Consider the following 18,260-nt stretch of genomic DNA (forward strand, 5'->3'; position numbering starts at 1 on the left):
AATTGCAACTGTATTCTTAACAATATTGCATAGCATTGACATGAGCAAATCAAGCCATAAAATGAGCTGAGCTGTTTTACATACTGCTGATAAATATTTGAATTAAAACAGTTGGCAAAAAAAGGACACAAGTGTCTTTGGGTGTGTTGATTTAACTGTCTCCATTCAGTCCCAGTGTTCTGTTTGATTTGCCTAACTTGTTAATCCTTTCTGTTGCTGTACAGCTAATTACTGTATGTTGAGCCTCTGTGGAATAATAACCATTTGGACTAAGAATGCTCATATCCAAAGGCATAAAATAATTGGGGTTTATTTTGTTTTCTAAAACCACTGTCTCTGTTGTTGAAGGATGTTCAGAAGGAGAGAGAACCTCATGTTTATCTCAGTAAAGAAGAAGTTCAGGAGAAGATACAAAGCTATAATTCATCTGTCACTGATAAATTAAAGATGACCTTGGTAAGTTTTGCATAGGATTCCTGTAATTTTTAATAGGATCAATTGAACTGTAGCTTTGTAGTGCACTGTGAATCGTTTTAGTCTCAGCATCTTACATTTGAAACTGTCTCTGTTTTAATGACTTTAAGAGGCTCTTTCTTAGATCTGGAAATTAAATCTCACATCTGAAATGTTTTTATTCATGTAGTTCTCTTTATATGGATTGAAACAAACTGTAGTAGAAAAAAATATATTGTTTGAACTGTGTTTAAGATAAACGCTCAGTTGACACTAAGATGTATATTTGTCAGATGAAAACCATCAGCTGGTAAGCATGAAGATATTTTTATCTTGTTTGTGTAGATAAATTTTTGTCAGGTATCTCTCTGATAAAGATGTCCTACCAATGAGAAAAGTTAAAACATGCAATATTTATTATGGGAGACTTAATTTGTAGTCATACAGGTTTTCAGCATGAGGAGACTTCCTTCCCCTGCCCCTGTAACACAGACAATACAGGCAATGGAATGCTTATAGACTTTTCATTTCCAAGGATTGTGGACCAGGTCTAAGACTCAGTCCAGCCTACTGCAGACCATACTAATAAAATTCACATCTGCCTAGCAAGCTGTTATTCAGTTGTTGCATTGTCCACATCTTTCTGATACATTATGTATTCCTGTGGGTGTATAGTATATGGAAATTTTGAAATTCCATTATATCCTAAACCATATAAGTACAACTGTGAACAAAAAAGACTTTTGTTGTGTGTTTGCATGTGGGTAGGGACTTACTATGCCTAAAACCAGATTGCCTGAAGTTTTCTAGCTTGGTAAGGTTTGATCAAGTTTACTGTTTTGTCTTTCAGAAGAAACTGGAATAAATAATTTGAAATATTGATTAGATTGGCACTTATTCTGGTTCTTTTTGAATTGCAATGGGATTTGAGCATCTAAATGCCTTAGGCTAATTTGACAAGCACAGCTAATGTGTGGGAGATAATTTCTGTATTTGTGCATAAAATCTGTTGTTAAAGATGCATGTTAGTGGTCTATTTCACTTCATAGTTCTTTCCTAATGTGAAAACTTATCACTAGTGTGTAGTACCTTTCGCTTAATGAGATCCTAATACTCTTAGGATTCAGTAGTTGTAATTAAGAAAAAAATAATATTAAGCAGAAATACTAGAAAGAATAAATGTCTGAATTATTAAAACAGTATCTTTCCTATGAGATGTCATGTATTCCAGTGGCATTTAAACTGTGTTCACTATGACCATTTTAATCTGTCTAATCCACTAGTATGTCACAACTGGTCATTACTAATTTTAACAGTTTGATACTTTCCTCCTGATGCAGAACGCAAACGGGATTTACACTGGCTTCATCAAAGTTCAGATGGAACTATGCAGACCGATCACTGTGCAGTCTTCCCAGAGCCAGGGGAGGTGTGCTCACAGCAATAATGAAACTGCTTTTTACTTGCCTGATGGCTGCGTGAATACCCTTCACATCAGCAGCACCAATACTGTTCGTGAAGTTATTGAGGCCTTGCTCAAAAAATTTTTTGTGGCTGACAACCCTGCAAAGTTTGCACTTTATAAACGCTGTCACAAGGAAGACCAAGGTATAAGTTAGACTTGTGGCATTTTGGTGGTTACAGGGGGGTTGGGGAGGGAGTTGTGCTGTAGGAGTACTTGAAATAAGCAGGGTGGAAGAACACAGATACATGGGCGTGACAGTCTTGCACGCTCACGTCTTTTTTTTTTTTTTTTTGTGAAAAGTAGCATGTGTAAGAGAGTAAATGATTTGGGGATATTTTAGGATAATTCACAAAAGACAAGAGAACCCACTGAACCATCTGCACAGATCTCCTGTGCCTTGCAGTCCATTATATTTTATTTAAGATGCCCCCTTATCAGGCTCTAAGCCTGATATACCGCGGGTTTGTGAAATTAAATTGCAGGACCAATTTTTAAAAAGAGAAACCATGGTGTCTGTGATAGCTGAAGTCCTTGCATTGGCAGAGAGCTGTTGAGGTGACGAGCGTCATGGGCACACGCACTGCGTTCATGTGTGTTAGTGCGCATGGCTCGCCCAGTGCACCGGCTGCTGTTAGAAGTTTGTTGTCTATTGTGTTTGGAAGTACCGGGAGATGCAGAAGGTATTTTTAGTGAAAAGTGCGTTTTACCAACATTGTGTTCTTGCACTTAGAATCCGACTTCTTCCATGGACATTGAGAACAGTTTCAGGAGTTCAGATGTTTCTGGCTGTCAGTCACACCAACCGTGTCAGGCAGGCAGAGTTGTCTCTTAGACTTTGTGTATGAGATTTTAAGTGGAAAAGGTATCAGAATGGTGGTACCACGGCTCTGATGCCTTAAATGCTTAGTTATAGCAGCAGACCTGTGTCGTGTTTTTCTCTTGTGCTTTTTCCCCCTGCATGTATTCAGATGGTGTACTGTGGTGACTAGAGGCCATTTCATTCCTATGTGAATGTAGTGTTGCAGTTACCATCAGTCATCTGCTCAGCTTCTCCCTAAAAGTCATTTGCTCAAAACCAGTACATAGATTTAATATGTAGAATGTGTAAATTTTGTGGCTACACATGCATATCTGAAATTTTCCAACATTAGCTGGCGTTAATCATTCAAAGCACTTGCAACATCATTAGTAAAGATGATAATTACTGTGATTTCTTCTCCTGCAGTTTATACATGCAAGCTGTCAGACCGAGAACATCCCCTCTACCTGCGTTTGGTGGCAGGCCCCAGAACAGAAATGCTCAGTTTTGTTCTACGTGAGCATGAAACTGGAGAAGTTATGGTATGTTACACTCATGCTGGTTTTGTGTGTTTAACTTCATGGATGAGTGGGTTCCTGTTTGATCTGTGCTGACAAGACGATCCATTTTTTTGGAAGCAGATTTTTTTTTTTTTCTTGTTATACTTACCTTGTACCTTTTGTAAACATTTCATTTGCGGTTAGACTGACCCGTTGCTACTTGCAGAACAAAAAACAGTTTACAATGTTTTCAGATCCCTAAGATTTGCAAGGAGGGTGCCCAGTACTGTTTCAGTTTGAAATTGTTCTGAGTGTCTGAGGATTTGTTTAAAAATACTGTATATATAAATTATTTGTCTGTTTTCTGTTCATCTCATCCACCCTTTTCTCTTTTTACTTTTCCAGTGGGAAGCTTTTAGTATTCCTGAACTGCAAAACTTCTTGCGTATACTGGACAAAGAGGAAAATGAGCAACTGCAAATCTTAAAGAAGCGTTATGCGGCTTACAGAGACAAACTTGAAGAAGCCCTTGGTGGGGTGTGGAAACCTGGTTAAGAGGGGGCCAAAGGACACTCAGGAAAAATGCACGCTACCAAATGTCTGTATAGCATGCCAAACCCAACGTACAAAGAGCAGCAGAGAGTAGTTTTCTTTATTTGGAAGACTGTTTTGTGATGCCAGGGTACCTGAATTTTGCTATAGACTTAGTTCCATAAGCCAGGTCACTTAGCATCTTGCACCCACAAGTAAGGGATTCTGCATGTTTGTACATCAGTTTGCAACCCTCTGTGTGCCTAGAGAGTTTTCCAAGTTATCTTGGTGCAAGCTGTGAAACTGTAATCAATTTTCTAGGATGCTATGAAATAAGATTTTATTTTTTTTCTTCTTTGCTTTAATGGTAGCTTTACAAGTAAGGATGTGCAAATTGATGGGTTAAAAAAATGAATAAAACTATCTGGACAAGAATTAGTTGGAGCACTATCTTTGAGATGAAATTGATTTGCACTACCTTTCTGTTTTCAAATAGTTACTGTATAAGTTGTGAGAGAACTGTTATAGATGGAAGGCATAGGAGATCTTGTGGTTTGTTCTGTGAAATTCGTGGAAGACTTTAAAGTAGTCTTTCTGGAGAAGGTAAAGAGAAAGTTGAAAAGAAGGTAAGAGTTGAGGGAGGAGAACTCAGCTGACAGGGGAGGACTGGTTTTAAATGGAAATAGTATTTATACAGAGGAAAGTTAAAATACTAATTCTACAAGGTTAAAGTTTTAGGATGTTATAATATTGTGAATAAGTTTTATGGTTTTTTAACTGCATAAATCCACACTGGAAAAGAAATAAAAATAGAAATAATGGGAAGGAATGAGAGGCAAAAGCTAAATAAGAATGGAAATGGAGCTGCACATACAAGCCATTATTGGAGAAGCTGGTTCCATAAATGTGTAGCGGGGGTTGGAAAAGTGCAGCAAAGCTAAAAGGTGGATGCTTACTTGAATTCTGAAAAGTGGACGATGTCTTAGAAAACTCTGTGAGAAATGCCCATCTAGTGAGAAGTTTAGACATAAGCTATAACTACAGATGCATTTGGTCTTTATTGTAAGTCAGATCTTTCCTCTGGCTCAGCGATCCATTTTTAGGCTGGATAATTTTGCATTATCATATCTGAAAGACAAAAATAGCTTCCTCTGCTTCTTTGTTTATTAAAGGCTCAGTCAGGCAAAGAAAGTAGGATTTCTTATTCATATTTCCAGCTTAGCAGAAAATTAACATTTATTGGCTGTGTTGGTGACTGAGCTCAGTAACTCTTGCTTTTAGTAATTCAGGTTTTTTCCTTATGGTTTTTAAATTCTTAATTGAAAAACTGATTACCAAATTCTGCAGACTGCTGATTTACTTGATTTAAAAGTAGAAAAAATGTAGCAAGAAAACTTTTTACTGTAAATATAATTGTTGTTCTTTCAGAGTTATTTATCTAAAAAAGCACGTTCAAAAGAAACCAAAGAAGTGGGTGTGCAATAGAAGCATGAGGCAGATTTGAGTAACTGATACTGTAGTCATTATCATGCCAGAGAGGAAGTGAGTTATAGGGGGGTGGGGAAGTGCTAACGATTTAAGAACAGCAGAAGTTGGTGGGGTTTTTTCCCCCTTCACTCTTAGGATGTTCGTTTTAAATTCCCAAGGAATTGTTAAAACTTTGGTGACATCTAATGGATACTGTGTGAAACTCCAAGATGCTTCTGTTCTTCCCTTGAATTTGATGTAATTGTGCCTTTGTTTCCTTTCCTTAGTAGGACTCTTTTTAAAAACTCTTCACAGGTTTTTTTGGTAAAAGAATTTGCAAACTTAATGAGACAATCATAATGTTTTAAAGTGTTAAGAGAAATTAAGAGTAGAACTAACTATAAAGTATATGTAAGGTTATATCTTGTTTGGTTTGTAATTTCACATGTAACATTGTAGTGCATGTGTGAGTTAGTAACATTATCCTCCAGTGAGACACTTTATAATGGTTCAGGGAATGCTTTTATGTTTTGTTACAATTTGTTTTTCTATGGCTGCAGCAGCATGTCAGTGGGTATTCTGTTAACATCTACTTAACTTATGTATCTGCCCATAACTATGTAACCATTGCATAATCGCTGTCAATATTGAACCATTTGTTGCTCAGATTTAAACACTGTTTGAGTCTAAAAGTTGGAGTATAAAAATATGTGAATTTTGTTTTTACTTGAACTAAACTATCAGTCTTTCAAGTAGGCACATCTGCATTTACTTTAGCCAAAAACCTCAATCAGTGTTGTATGCACTATGAGTCTTGATTTGGGGTGGGGGGGGTGGGGGTGGGGGACCAAAATAAACTTATATTTTAATTTTGTCTTAGTCCATGGTTAATTATTGTACAATGTCATGTGTGGGGTTGATTTTTTTTTTTTTTTTTTTTTTTACACACTGGCAATTACAACAGCTTTAATTTAAGAGAAATGGTCATGCCTAGTCAGTCTTTCTCTTTTTTTAATTTTAGCATCAAATTGAACTGTCAAAGCTTTTGTTGCAAAACATTTCGTTATATGATGGTACCAGAATGATTAAATGATATGGGCGAGGTGGGGGCGCGGGGGGGGGGGGGGGGGGGGGGCATGCAGGGAAACATTGAAAATGTATGTCTTTTAAAAGCAAACATTTAAACTATTTATAATTTTGACAAGCTTAGTTTTATTTTTGTAGGGAAGTTTTTATTCCCCTTAAAGTTATTACTGAAATGGCAAAAAAAAAAAAAAAAAAAGTGATGGTTCCATTATTAAAGTTGAAGTTGGCAATACTTAGTTATGTGATGTGTGTTTGTTTTGGTTTTGTTTTTGGTTTTTTTTTCCCCTGTTACCCTGAAGCTCGTGTTGTGATCGCTTCAATAGCAGATGAGACTTCCTCGTAGCAGTAAGCTGTGTGGGGAGATGCAGCTTGCCTTAAGGGTGAATTAAAGTTTGGGGTTTTTTTTTTTTCCTAGAACAAGAGAAACACTTCAGTGTATGCATCCCAGTCATACTTGTAGACCTATTTTAATTTTGCCGCTCGATTTCGGTAATAATACAGAAAAACGAAGCTCAATCGATTTTTCTCAAAGACAACAAGGAAAAAAAAAATTAAAAAATCTTGACATTTACCCTTTTCTCTCCCACATTTACCTCACGCTCGGCCCTGACGGAGGAGGAGCAGCTCCCGCCTCACGGTTCCCGCCCGGGCGGCGCTGAGGCGAGCGATTCCCGCCGCTGGGGCCGCCTCCTCCCTGAGGGCGGGCGGACCCCAGCCTCGGAGGGAAGGAGCGGCGGTGCCCGCCCACCGCCGCTCCTTCCCTCCGAGGCTGGGGTCCGCCCGCCGCGCCGCCATGTAAGCGCTGGGCTCTGTGGGAGGGAGGAGGGCGATGGCGTCCTCCCGCCCCCGTGAGGGCGCCGGCGGCGGTGCGTGAGGAGAGGTCTCCCCCGGGCGGGCAGCGGTGGGGGAAGCGGAGAGAACCGAGGGCTGCGCGCCCGCCATCTTGTACCTCACACGTTGAGGTACATAGAGGGAGCGGAGCCGCGGTGGGTGCCGTCCCGCCTTAGCTGGGCGGGAAAGCCCACGGGCGAGTGGTTTCTTCCTATAAAAAAACTCAAGCAAAAACACAGTGAGGGAAGCGCCCTGGGCTGGAGGCGATACCCAGGTCCTCCCTCCTCAGGAAACGCCTTTCGCCCCTTTTTACCTCGCGTCCTTTAAAGGCTGTTTAGTGGTTTTCTCCGAAAACACATAAGTTTAATTTTCTGTTTACTTATTTTGTGTTTCCTAAGACCGATTTGATCCTCCCTAACTGAACGGGTAGAATGGAGCTACTTTGCTCTCTCCTTAATTTTCTGTTTACTTATTTTGTGTTTCCTAAGACCGATTTGATCCTCCCTAACTGAACGGGTAGAATGGAGCGACTTTGCTCTCCTCTTAATTTTCTGTTTACTTATTTTGTGTTTCCTAAGACCGATTTGATCCTCCCTAACTGAACGGGTAGAATGGAGCGACTTTGCTCTCCCCTTAATTTTCTGTTTACTTATTTTGTGTTTCCTAAAATAGATTTGATCCTCCCTAACTGAACGGGTAGAATGGAGCGACTTTGCTCTCTCCTTAATTTTCTGTTTACTTATTTTGTGTTTCCTAAAATAGATTTGATCCTCCCTAACTGAATGGGTAGAATGGAGCGACTTTGCTCTCTCCATTGCTCTTCCCTGGGCATTGCGGCCCTGCAGCAGGGGAGATGGTAATGGCGTGACCAGTTCCTTGAAGGTCGATTCATGTGAGACCCCATTGCTTCATATACGCAACAACCACATTATGACTATGTTTGCGCTTGGTAAAACCTCTTAATAGCAAATGCTCCGGTACGCAGCTGGGATAAGGTTGGTAAAAGGCCTTAAAGATAGCAGACTCAGTAAAGTTGTTCACCACACAAGTAACTGGGCTTGTGCCTCTGCATACAGCAGTTATGTACTAGTAGAAACACAAGTCAGCAAAAGAAACCTTGTGGGTTTTGGCTGGTTCAGGGGCTGGATCGCCCATCCGGAGACGGGAGGAGCTCCAGTGCAGAGACAGAGCAGGACGGCAGTACTGCCCATGGAGCAGCCGGGCCACTCCTCTCCGTGGCAGGGACTGCCAGGTTGTTGCAGTCTGCTTTGTTCTCCTTCAGTCTTAATTTTTAGCACTGAAATTTTTTTACCTTTGGAAAAAAAAAAAAAAAAAGACTATTCTTATTCCCCTCCTGCCCTCCTCCTGTATGTGCATGAGTATATAATTTTTTTCTTTTCTTCCCAGGTTCCCATCATGGGCGTTTCCAGCTGCAGTCCTTGCAACTTTTGCTAGCATTCACTTTTTACCATCTCCCATTGATCCAGAACCGTTCATGTATGTTCCGTTGCTTAATTTTAAAGTTCAGTAGCATACTTGTGTTTGTCGGGAAATCCCTGTCCTTTCAACACTTCTCCTGTACTTTTCATCCTGCAGGAGCATCTAAAGCATGCTACTTAAGTTCATATGCAGGAGAAATTGTGTTTCTCATATAAAACTGGAAAATAGAAACACTTTTTTAAACAAGCGAATTTCAAGCAAAACAGTGCTGACCAGTGCAGTATTCATACATGTAGAAAGATGGCTAGTAGATCTCAGACTAATGATAGGGAATAAAACTCTCTAGGATTATGGTAATTTTGTGGTTTTATTGATTTCAGGGAAAAAAATTCTCCTAAAAAGAGTCTGTAATTCTTTTTAGCCTGGGCCTGCAAGCTCCACAGAACTGTTAATTCAGTTTGAAGTAATACTTTTAACAAATTATTTAAAAAAGAAAATACCTTGTCACCAGTATCTCTGGAATAAATTCCTATTACTTTCCTTTCAAATAATTTTATAGTCCAGTGTTGTTTTGTTTCTTACATCTTATTTATAATTCATTTGGTGCAGTTTTGAAAAGCCACCTCCTGCCTTAGTTGGATCATTGCAAGTGAATCAAAAGCTTCAGAGTGGACAGAGAGTCTTCACAGGACAACTGAAAGGTCCCGAGTCTTTTACTGTTGATGATGAAGGCAAGTAGATAAGTTCCCAATGGGTAGAGTTATACATCGGATGCATCTGCTTTGTCAAGTTATTCAAAGAGGAGACTTAAGTTTAAATCCAAAGAAAGAAAAATAGGAATGTTTGCTAAATGATTGCTCCAAAAACACTAAGCTAATTGTATGTTCTTCCACATCTTCACATTTGTAAATGTTTCACTGGAAATACACCCGAACACTTTGTTGTGTGCTGCTTCCAAGGACACAGCAAATGTCCTACTGCTATATTAAAAAACACTGAACCACAAATCGGCAATATATAGAAGTTGTATTAAAATATCATTTTAAAGAGTTCAGTTACAGAGTTCAACATGCTCTTATTTCAAAAGCTGTTATTGAACACAGAGCCAAAGAGGGAAGCAAATGAAGTTGTTTTAAAATTTGCATAGTTATCAAAACCATATTTTTAGAGCAGCTTGGAATAGGAAAGAACTTTCCGCTGTAATATAAAACCTTCTCTTACCTATCCACGTAATTCATCTTGGTTGTCTGGCTTCTGTGAGGTGGCAAAATGGTAGGTGCAGGAACCTTACAGATACTGGGAAGCAGAGAGCTGAAGCGGTGACAGGTAGCATGTTTTGCATCTTCCCAACAACCCCCTTACCCAGCGTGTGAACGAAATAGGGACTGCGATGAAAGTTCAAGCCAAAGAGAGGAGAGACACTGTTGATCTTCTGTTTAGGACACAGATTTAGTGATGTGGACTTGGGACTTACCTGTTTTGGAGGAATTATTCTCCTCTTGATGTGTAAGTGGATAAAATAGATTCCTGCAGGAGCCAGTACAGAGAAGTAGGGAACTCCCAGTCCAGAGCAGTTTGAGCCAGGCAGTTCAGACACACCCCCCCTTACTGCTGGTGCTAGTTTTATGGTATGTTTCAAGGAAATATTGAATAGCCCAGGACATATTTGTCTGAAAGATACTGTCTTGTCTTGTGTGCTACAGAGGTGAGAGGTAATCATCTGGAACATTCTTGTTTGCCATTGTGCAAGCTGAACTTAGAAGTGTTTTCAGTTTAGCAGCATAGCCCTGGAAGGGACCTAGCTCAACACCTTGCATTGAGGCACCCGTTCCCAGCAAATGTCTTCTCAAAGCTGTTTCCTTCCTGATTTCCTCAAAGATGCTATTTTAAATTGTCTTTTTCTTGCACTTCTTGTTTTTGTCCTCTTCCTCTACAACTTTCAGAAAGAGTAGCATTCACAACTGGAGTTTTGTGTATATTTTAAATATGAGGACTAATCCTGCAAATGCTCTGTTGCCAAATCTAACCTCTTTCATGATGCTCTATAAAATACTGTTTTGGTTCTATTTTTCATAAGCGTGTCAATTCTATCATGGACCTTCCCTGAATTTAAGGATGTTTTAGTAGACCGGATTCAGTCAGTTGAAATCACAGAATATGACCAAGGTCATAGCAAGTGTTGTGGTGGCATTGCCTGATTTAGGTAAATGCTGTTTTCCATATGAATAAGACGAGATATTACGGGTAACAAGAGTAGTTCTGTTCTGCCTTCACTTTACTACAAAATACCCATGAGAGAAGTCTAGTGCAAAACTCACTTGTACTAGCTATATAAATCTAAATATAGCAGCATAGCCTAGTGCATAGCATGATAGAAAATAGCATTACAAGTCTAAGATTTCTCTCTTTAAATACAGAATCTGGTATGTGATCAGAAATTTCAGCTGTTTCCAACATGCCTTGGGAGGCATTAGAATGCCAGTATATTTTATGACAGCAAAGTTCAGCCTCTCTTTTTTCCCAGGCAAAGTTGTCGTATTGAACAGTGGCTCTGAAGTCCTCTCTCCGGATAAACAGGTGCTTTCTGTGTGCCAGTAATTCTAGACAATTCTTTTAATCTAGATCTGACAGCTGATACTTTGAAAACCTGTCCTATTTGCTCGTAACATTTTTCCATAGATGTGAGTGAGCAGATGCTAGACATTTTTGTATCTGTTTATCTGCTCTGGTGTAAGCGCTCATTAGACAAAGTCAGAATCTGTGTTTTTTAGTAACGTTGGCACAGAACGGTAGCATAACTTTTATGGAGTGTCTTCTAACACCTGTCACCAAGTGACAGTGCACATTTTTACATGTAAACAAGGCTAGGGTGAAAATGCAGGTCACACATAAAGAAAATAATGTCTACTTTAGTTCAATCTGTATAAATAAAAGACAAACCAGAGGAATGTTTCCAGTTAACAGACTTTACACTAAAAGTGTATTTTGTTGAACAGTAAGTCTAGGATTGGTCATGTGCATGGTACTATTTCGGAGCCTGGACTAGTCAAAAGGTAGGAGGATGCTGTTTTTCAAAGGTGGGGCTTAATCAGTGCTGGTGTTTTTCCTTTGGTAGTCTACACAGAAGTTTCTGGAGTTACAATACAATGCCACAAGATTTTAAGACTTCCTGTGAGGTTTTTGCCTTGTTAATTTAAACACTTTAAAAGCAGAGGAGAAAGCAACTGCTAAGCAGATATCCAATAAAAAAACGTGCTCAGTCGTTTAATGCAAACTTACACATTTTTGGTGTTACTCCGGTGGTTCAAAACCAAAGCAAAACATCACGGCTTAAAAAGAAGACAAACCCCAGGGTTCTTAGGATTTTAATGTCCTAGGAAAAGGGTTACTTTCTTGTTTTGGATCAGTCATTGTAATGTTTTCCTTTCCTCTACCGAACATTTTGGCTAGCTGATAATGTGGCAGAACCCTCAGGACAAAAAGATAGATCGTGTGAGCTCTGCTAATGCTTTCACTGATTCTCATTGACAGTATGAGAATATCACTATGAATCTTTAGTCCCATCCTTGATGCCTTTGTTTGCTGCTAACCTAGAGGAGACTTAAGATATGTTTTAATGCATTATGTTTATTTAAAATAAACATATGAACAATTCATATTTTTTCTAATCTCCAATTTATTATTTCTCTTTCTGCTTCATAAAACTATATTTAAAATAAGCTGTATGGTTTCCTGTCTGTTTCTTTGCTTTGTTCGTGCATAGAATATATAAATTAGGAGCAAGAAGAAAGGGCTTATAATAATGAGGAATGTCCTCCTTTTATAGTAAGTTTTATTTGCCTTGGTCCCTTTTAAAACAGTCTTCTAATGTACCTATTTTAAGGTAATATCTACACTGGTACTGTGGATGGAAAACTGTGGATGATCAGTGGTGACCGGCTGCATTTCATTACTCAAATGGGGCAGGATGTGCCTGAATGTGGTGAGCGATGGTTTTGATGTGAAAATGACAACAAACTTGTTCATATAAATGTTGCTGAATGAGAAATTGAAGTGCTATTTTAGCTACTGTTAACATTTTCTGATTCTTTTATGCAAATCTATAAGAGAAGCCTGCTGCTATCATGTAGTTTTTCCTAATGTAGGCAGGATTAAGGCGTGATGGCACACTTTAGCCCTTGAGACTGACTGGGATAGAATTGCCATTTAAATAAAGAACAACATTTTATAGAAGTCCTTCTAAATAGAGCTCTTTGAGGGTGGACTAAAGACACGATTTATCCAACTGTTTTCCTGCCTCAAGGTCAAAATGTATTTCAGAAACATTTCAAATCTTACAAAGGAATCAGAGACTCAGAATAGCATGTCCTGGTACCGTCACCACTAACTGGGCTGCAAGGTTGCATTTTCTTGCCGTACTTGTAAATGAGGAAGACAAACACTGAAATGTTTATGTTTTCATCCTGTTGCTTTTTGATGAATCAGGAAGGCCTGAAAAGCCATTAAAATAGCTGATTGGCTGTAGCCTGGCTTCCTAAAAACGTGACAGTTATGTAGGTGCTGTCCCTATCCCCAAAGTTTCTGTGCTGTGGGGCTGGTCTTGACTGAATTTGAAAGAATTCTTGAAGTTTGCTGAACTTTTTTGAGTCTTATGTAAGTAATTGACTATGTGGAAGCTAAGAAACCAAAAATGAGACAAAAATGATTGTACCATTCGGAGTGAGACCAGAACTCAGCTGTTAACTTTCCAGCAGCTCTCAGTCAGTCAGCTTGTGTTACTGATGTGTTACAGCTCTAGTGGGTTGTAATGTATGTTGTCCCTTGCTTACTGGAGTACTGGGGGAAAATACGTACTTCAGAGTAGAGGGCATTAGGTCACAAAACTGTAGGGTGTCAAGCTTTACTAATTTCAGTGCTCAGGAAAATTATTTACTATAAAAATAATAAACATGGTAGATCCGGTTTTTGTAATTTTACCTGAGGATTACTTACAGGATTCTCATGTGACCTGTGGAACTTGGGCCCCTCAGCTGAAGGGAGGTAGGTAGTTAAATCTTTCCTAAGAGCGTTTTTTCCTCCCATCTTATACTTGGGGGATATAAATTAAACAGCAGCTAATCCATCTTGTTTTACTGATGCAGTAATTCTACCAGTTCTTCAGTCATCTTTAAACTTGTCTGTGAAAACAGAGTAGAGCTGAATTTCTCTGAAGGCTGGGAGCAATTTTTTTCTTAAGTAACAAGGAACAGAGATGACTAGATTGACATTATACTGTCACTTCCTTTGCAAGTTACTTTTAGAGAGAGTTTAAGGAAGCTTTTAAAGATCTGATTTATTCAAGGGTGATAGTTTATTGCTTTTCAGCCTTTGCATTTAGGGATCTTTGTTTTGTCAACCTTCTGGTCTTACACTTCTTCTGATTTGTACCTCAGGAACTCCAGACTATGAACCAGTATGTGGCCGGCCCCATGGAGTCCGAATGGATCAGGGCGGTAACTTGATTGTGGTGGATTCTTATTTAGGCCTGTACAAAGTCAATCCAAGGACAGGAGAGAAAACCCTCCTGCTATCAAGTGAAAAAGGTGATGCTTCAGTTACTGGGGAAGTAGGTTGAGGTTGGGTTTGGTCCTCATGCTTATGTATAAATTGGAAGATCAAGGCACTTAAATCAGTTGAGATCAGTTCCAGTGAGCATGGGGACTGGGACTGAAAGCCCGTTGGCTTTATGTTTTTAAGATTTGTTTAAAAAATAGAAGAAAACAAAAGCAACAATGTTTGTTAGAGGCTTTTGGCTTGGTATGTGCTATGCTGGGCTGCAACCTGAACATATTTCCCTGCAAATGAAAGTAACTTGGAGTTGAACTTTAGCGTGGGACGACTTAAGGATAGCACTAACTATGAGATTTGGAATTGAAATGTCTGCAATTTTAAGTTTGTGTGGATCTGAATAATTTTGAACACTTGGTGGTTTTGTACTTATTTTAATTAGTAGTTATTTTTATTAACTAGGTGTGGATGGACTTCCTTTCAAATTTCTAAATGGATTAGAAATATCAAAGAAAAATTTGATTTATTTTACGGATTCAAGTAGCAAATGGGAAAGACGACATCACAAATACGAGGTGAGATGAGGTAATTTGTGGTCATTTGTTCAGGCAGCTTAAGCGTTAATTTTTGTGCTGGCAGCACTGTGTACCAGGCTGCAGAAGAGACAAGCTTTTTTGCTTGTGCTGGTGTGTTTTAGCCAAGCATGCTATGAATGCAGCGTGTTCAAGCCCTAACGCAGAGGGTGGGCTGTGCTGTTCTGTAGCTACTCTTCTGGAAAAAAAAAAAAAAACCAAACCACCTCCCCATATGACTACCCAAAGAAATTGTCATGTGATACATGCTGTAAAAATCCAGACTGTAGTGTTAGTTTCTCTCCAGTATCTGTCTACAAGCATGCTCTTACACTGCAGTGAATGCAAGGTAGCAAACTGCTGGTGTACTTGAAGGTATCTTTTCTGTGTAGTCATAGCCTTGGAGTAAAACTTTATCTAGAACAAGCTGTTCATAAAGCTGAAAGGCATGAAGTTTATACTGAGTTTCATTTTACTACCAGAACTGTGGGTAAAATTAAGCAAGAAGAAAAATCACATGAAGGGAAATATATTTAATTTAAGGGGTGGGAATCGAGAACCAAGTTATTAAAGGGAAAAAAAAAGAATAGTTGAAATCTCTTGTGTGCCACTTGCTGTTTCTTAAAGCTATCAGAATTACAGTTTGGTAGTACATCATCTTTGCTATTTAGTATTTCAGACTTGAGAAGGGTTTCCTAGTACTAATGACAAACATAAAGGCAGCTTCCTCTTCACAGGGCTTATACTTACATAATTCAAAGCTGCCCTGCAGATTTTTAGCAGAAGAAACTTACTCAAATTATTTCATACCAGAAGTAAAATATCAGCTGTTTACTTGCTTTAACAAAACACTTGTAAACGCTTTCCAGTTTGATTTGAAGAAGTTGTACTTGTTCACAGAAGTCCGATACGCCTCAATGTTTTGCTAAAGCAGGAACTGCAGAATAACATATTTTGAACTCTGGTCTTTATAACCTCTGCATTCCTCTGTTTTTGCAAGAACACTGTGATCAGCCTGGGAAATGACATGAACAGAATCCCTTGTTCCTTTAGTGGTGCAAGCTTACTGTTTTTATAAAGATGCCATCTGCCATTCTGTAAAGTCTGCTTTTATCTAATTTATGTTAATACAACTCCTGAATATTTTCTAACTGAAACAAGGTGTTTTGATAGCCTAGTTCTTCATTACATGTATTGATTAAGGTAATTGAAACAAACCATCTTGGTCGCCTCTTGGCCTATGACCCCGTAAGAAGAACAGGAAGAACAGTGCTCAGTGGCTTGTACATGGCAAACGGGATTGCGCTGTCTCCCTATGAAGATTATATATTAATAGCAGAAACCAGCGTGTGTAGAATCATACGGTATGTTAAACATCATTCTCCTCCTAAATATAAAATATTACGTTAGTTTATATTACATGTTTTTAATCAATTTGTAGACATGATTTTCATGTTCTTATTTTTTCTGGTTTTCCTTTTCTGAAAGTGGAAACTGAAGATTTGCAGTTAACAGGGTTGCTGTTGGAAACTCAGTCTAAATTACTTCTTTCTATTGTGAGTGTCACAGGTTTTAGTTAATTCTAGGTCGAGATTAACAGTTGCTCTTTTCACTGCCAAATGTTTTTTACACCTATTTACTGACATATTGGGCCCTAATTCCCTCAGACTCAATTACAATTATCCCCATGACTCCGTTATTACAGTTACAACAGACCTCAGAGGACAAGCGTCACCACATGATTATGATGATTAGCATAACACCCCCATTTTTCCCATTTTAAAGGGAGTCAGTGTTTTAACAGTTTTTGATCTCATGGAAGTTCTAAAGCCAAATTTAATATTTGCTTTCATTTAACAGGCATACTTTGTATGAATAGATTTTTTTAATATAATGGGGGAGTACTGTTTATGTTACATGTAAAAAGATGAGGTTTTTTGACCAACCATTATTACTCAAGTTTAGTCCCTCTTTGCATTTATTACTTCCTGCAGAGTCCTTTTCTGTATTCTGAAAAATTCCTTGCATGGATCACAATGATGGATCTTCTATGCTGTTAAGCTTGCTGTATTTTGCAGCAGCCACTATAACTAACTCATATACAAAATTCCCTTTTTGCAGCTATTGGGTGAGTGGAGCTAATGCAGGAAAAAAAGAAGTATTTGTGGACAACCTACCTGGGTATCCAGACAACATCAGATTATCAAACACAGGCTTATACAGAGTTGGAATATCTACTACTCGCTTTCCTAGTTTCTTTCCTCCTTTTCTGGACGCTTTAGGACCATATCCATTCCTGAAGAGATTTATTGCAAAGGTAACTTTAATACTACACAGTGTCAACTATCGGTGTCACAAAAATGTTAATTTTTTAAGTATGAAAGAACTTCTTGTTCTGCATTAGGAAATGCAAGAGACAACTGATTCATCTTTAGCAGCCAGCATCCCAACACATACTAACTTTGATTTTTCTGGAACATGTGAGGATTAGTTTCTTTTGTTACATATTAAAACACAGCAGTTTTTACTGTTGTGCTAATACCAAGAACCCATTTATAAAGTAGAAAAATCAGTATTGACAAAAGTAGTCCATAGTTGCCAGCTCTCAGCCTGTTCTTTATAGCAACATGATACTGTCACAACAACTTTACACAACATAGGAGGATTTTGCTATAGAAATCAAACTCTGCAAACACATTCTTGCCAAGCAAGAGTCATGGAGCTGGTTACGATTTACTGTGCTACTTTTTCTAGGAACCATGCTGCCTTTTCCCTAGAACTTGCACAGGAAAAACAATGAGATGGGTGATTCAGTTGCATTCCATTAAGTCCCTCTTATTCCTGTTTTTAGAAAATGGGTGGCTTCTGGCAGCTGGAATAAGTTCAAACAACATCCACACCTTCTTGAGCAAGCAGGCAGTGACTGTACTTTAGGATTAGTGAGCAATTACTGGACTGCCAGCTTTAGACACAGTCCAGTGGATATTATCAAAAGATTAAGTGACAGCTGAATCCAACTACAGCAACACCCGGAAAGCAATATATTAGCATTGCCATCTCTTTCTAGTCATACAGGTTCCCCCCCCTGCTCCTTGAATGAAGTGTTAACACTGTGTATTTCTTTTTCTAAAACAGGTGACTCCTTTCTCATTCTACAGCATTTTTCTTCACAAACATGGCTTGTTCTTAGAAATTAACGACAAAGGAGACATTGTGGCAAGCTTCCATGACCCTGATGGTAGTGTCACTTGGGCTGTCAGTGATGTCTTTGAGCACGATGGGAAGGTGTATCTAGGTAATACAGAGCTGCCTTTTCTTGTGGTGCTGCAGTAAACATAACAGTTTTCATAAGCTGGAGCATCAAAAGAAAAACAGCAGCATTGTTTCAAGCAGCTGTTAAATGTTTTTCTCTGCTTAATGGAAGACTACTACATCACTGAAGGAGAAACTGATACCACATGGTTAAACAAAAATGAAAATACAATGCAGAAATGCTTGTTTTAGAAGCTTGTGAAAGCCTCAGATAGGTTAAAGGGTACCAAATGACCTTGCTCTGCAGTTCAGAAAAT

At 38.7% G+C, this 18,260-nt stretch overlaps 2 protein-coding genes across 2 annotated transcripts in view; both read left to right on the forward strand.

Moving 5' to 3' along the window:
* The window catches only part of RASSF3 (Ras association domain family member 3), a 52,230-nt gene extending 48,458 nt beyond the window's left edge, over positions 1-3,772 (forward strand). The window contains exons 2-5 of the mRNA XM_075722428.1: positions 349-456; positions 1,770-2,061; positions 3,144-3,259; positions 3,623-3,772. Of these exons, the coding sequence (XP_075578543.1) occupies positions 349-456; positions 1,770-2,061; positions 3,144-3,259; positions 3,623-3,772 (666 nt within the window). The remainder of the gene's footprint in view (positions 1-348; positions 457-1,769; positions 2,062-3,143; positions 3,260-3,622) is intronic.
* Positions 3,773-7,130: 3,358 nt separating this feature from the next.
* Positions 7,131-18,076, forward strand: LOC104028235 (adipocyte plasma membrane-associated protein-like). Its single transcript, XM_009479216.2, has 9 exons — positions 7,131-7,171; positions 8,540-8,629; positions 9,182-9,303; positions 12,456-12,554; positions 14,005-14,154; positions 14,582-14,694; positions 15,895-16,055; positions 16,813-17,008; positions 17,827-18,076. Exons 1-9 carry the CDS (start codon positions 7,131-7,133, stop codon positions 18,022-18,024), a joined length of 1,170 nt encoding a protein of 389 aa, XP_009477491.1. The 3' UTR covers positions 18,025-18,076.
* The last annotated feature ends 184 nt before the right edge of the window (positions 18,077-18,260 follow it).

This window comes from Pelecanus crispus, chromosome 1, assembly GCF_030463565.1.
Source record: "Pelecanus crispus isolate bPelCri1 chromosome 1, bPelCri1.pri, whole genome shotgun sequence".
Classification (NCBI taxonomy): domain Eukaryota; kingdom Metazoa; phylum Chordata; class Aves; order Pelecaniformes; family Pelecanidae; genus Pelecanus; species Pelecanus crispus.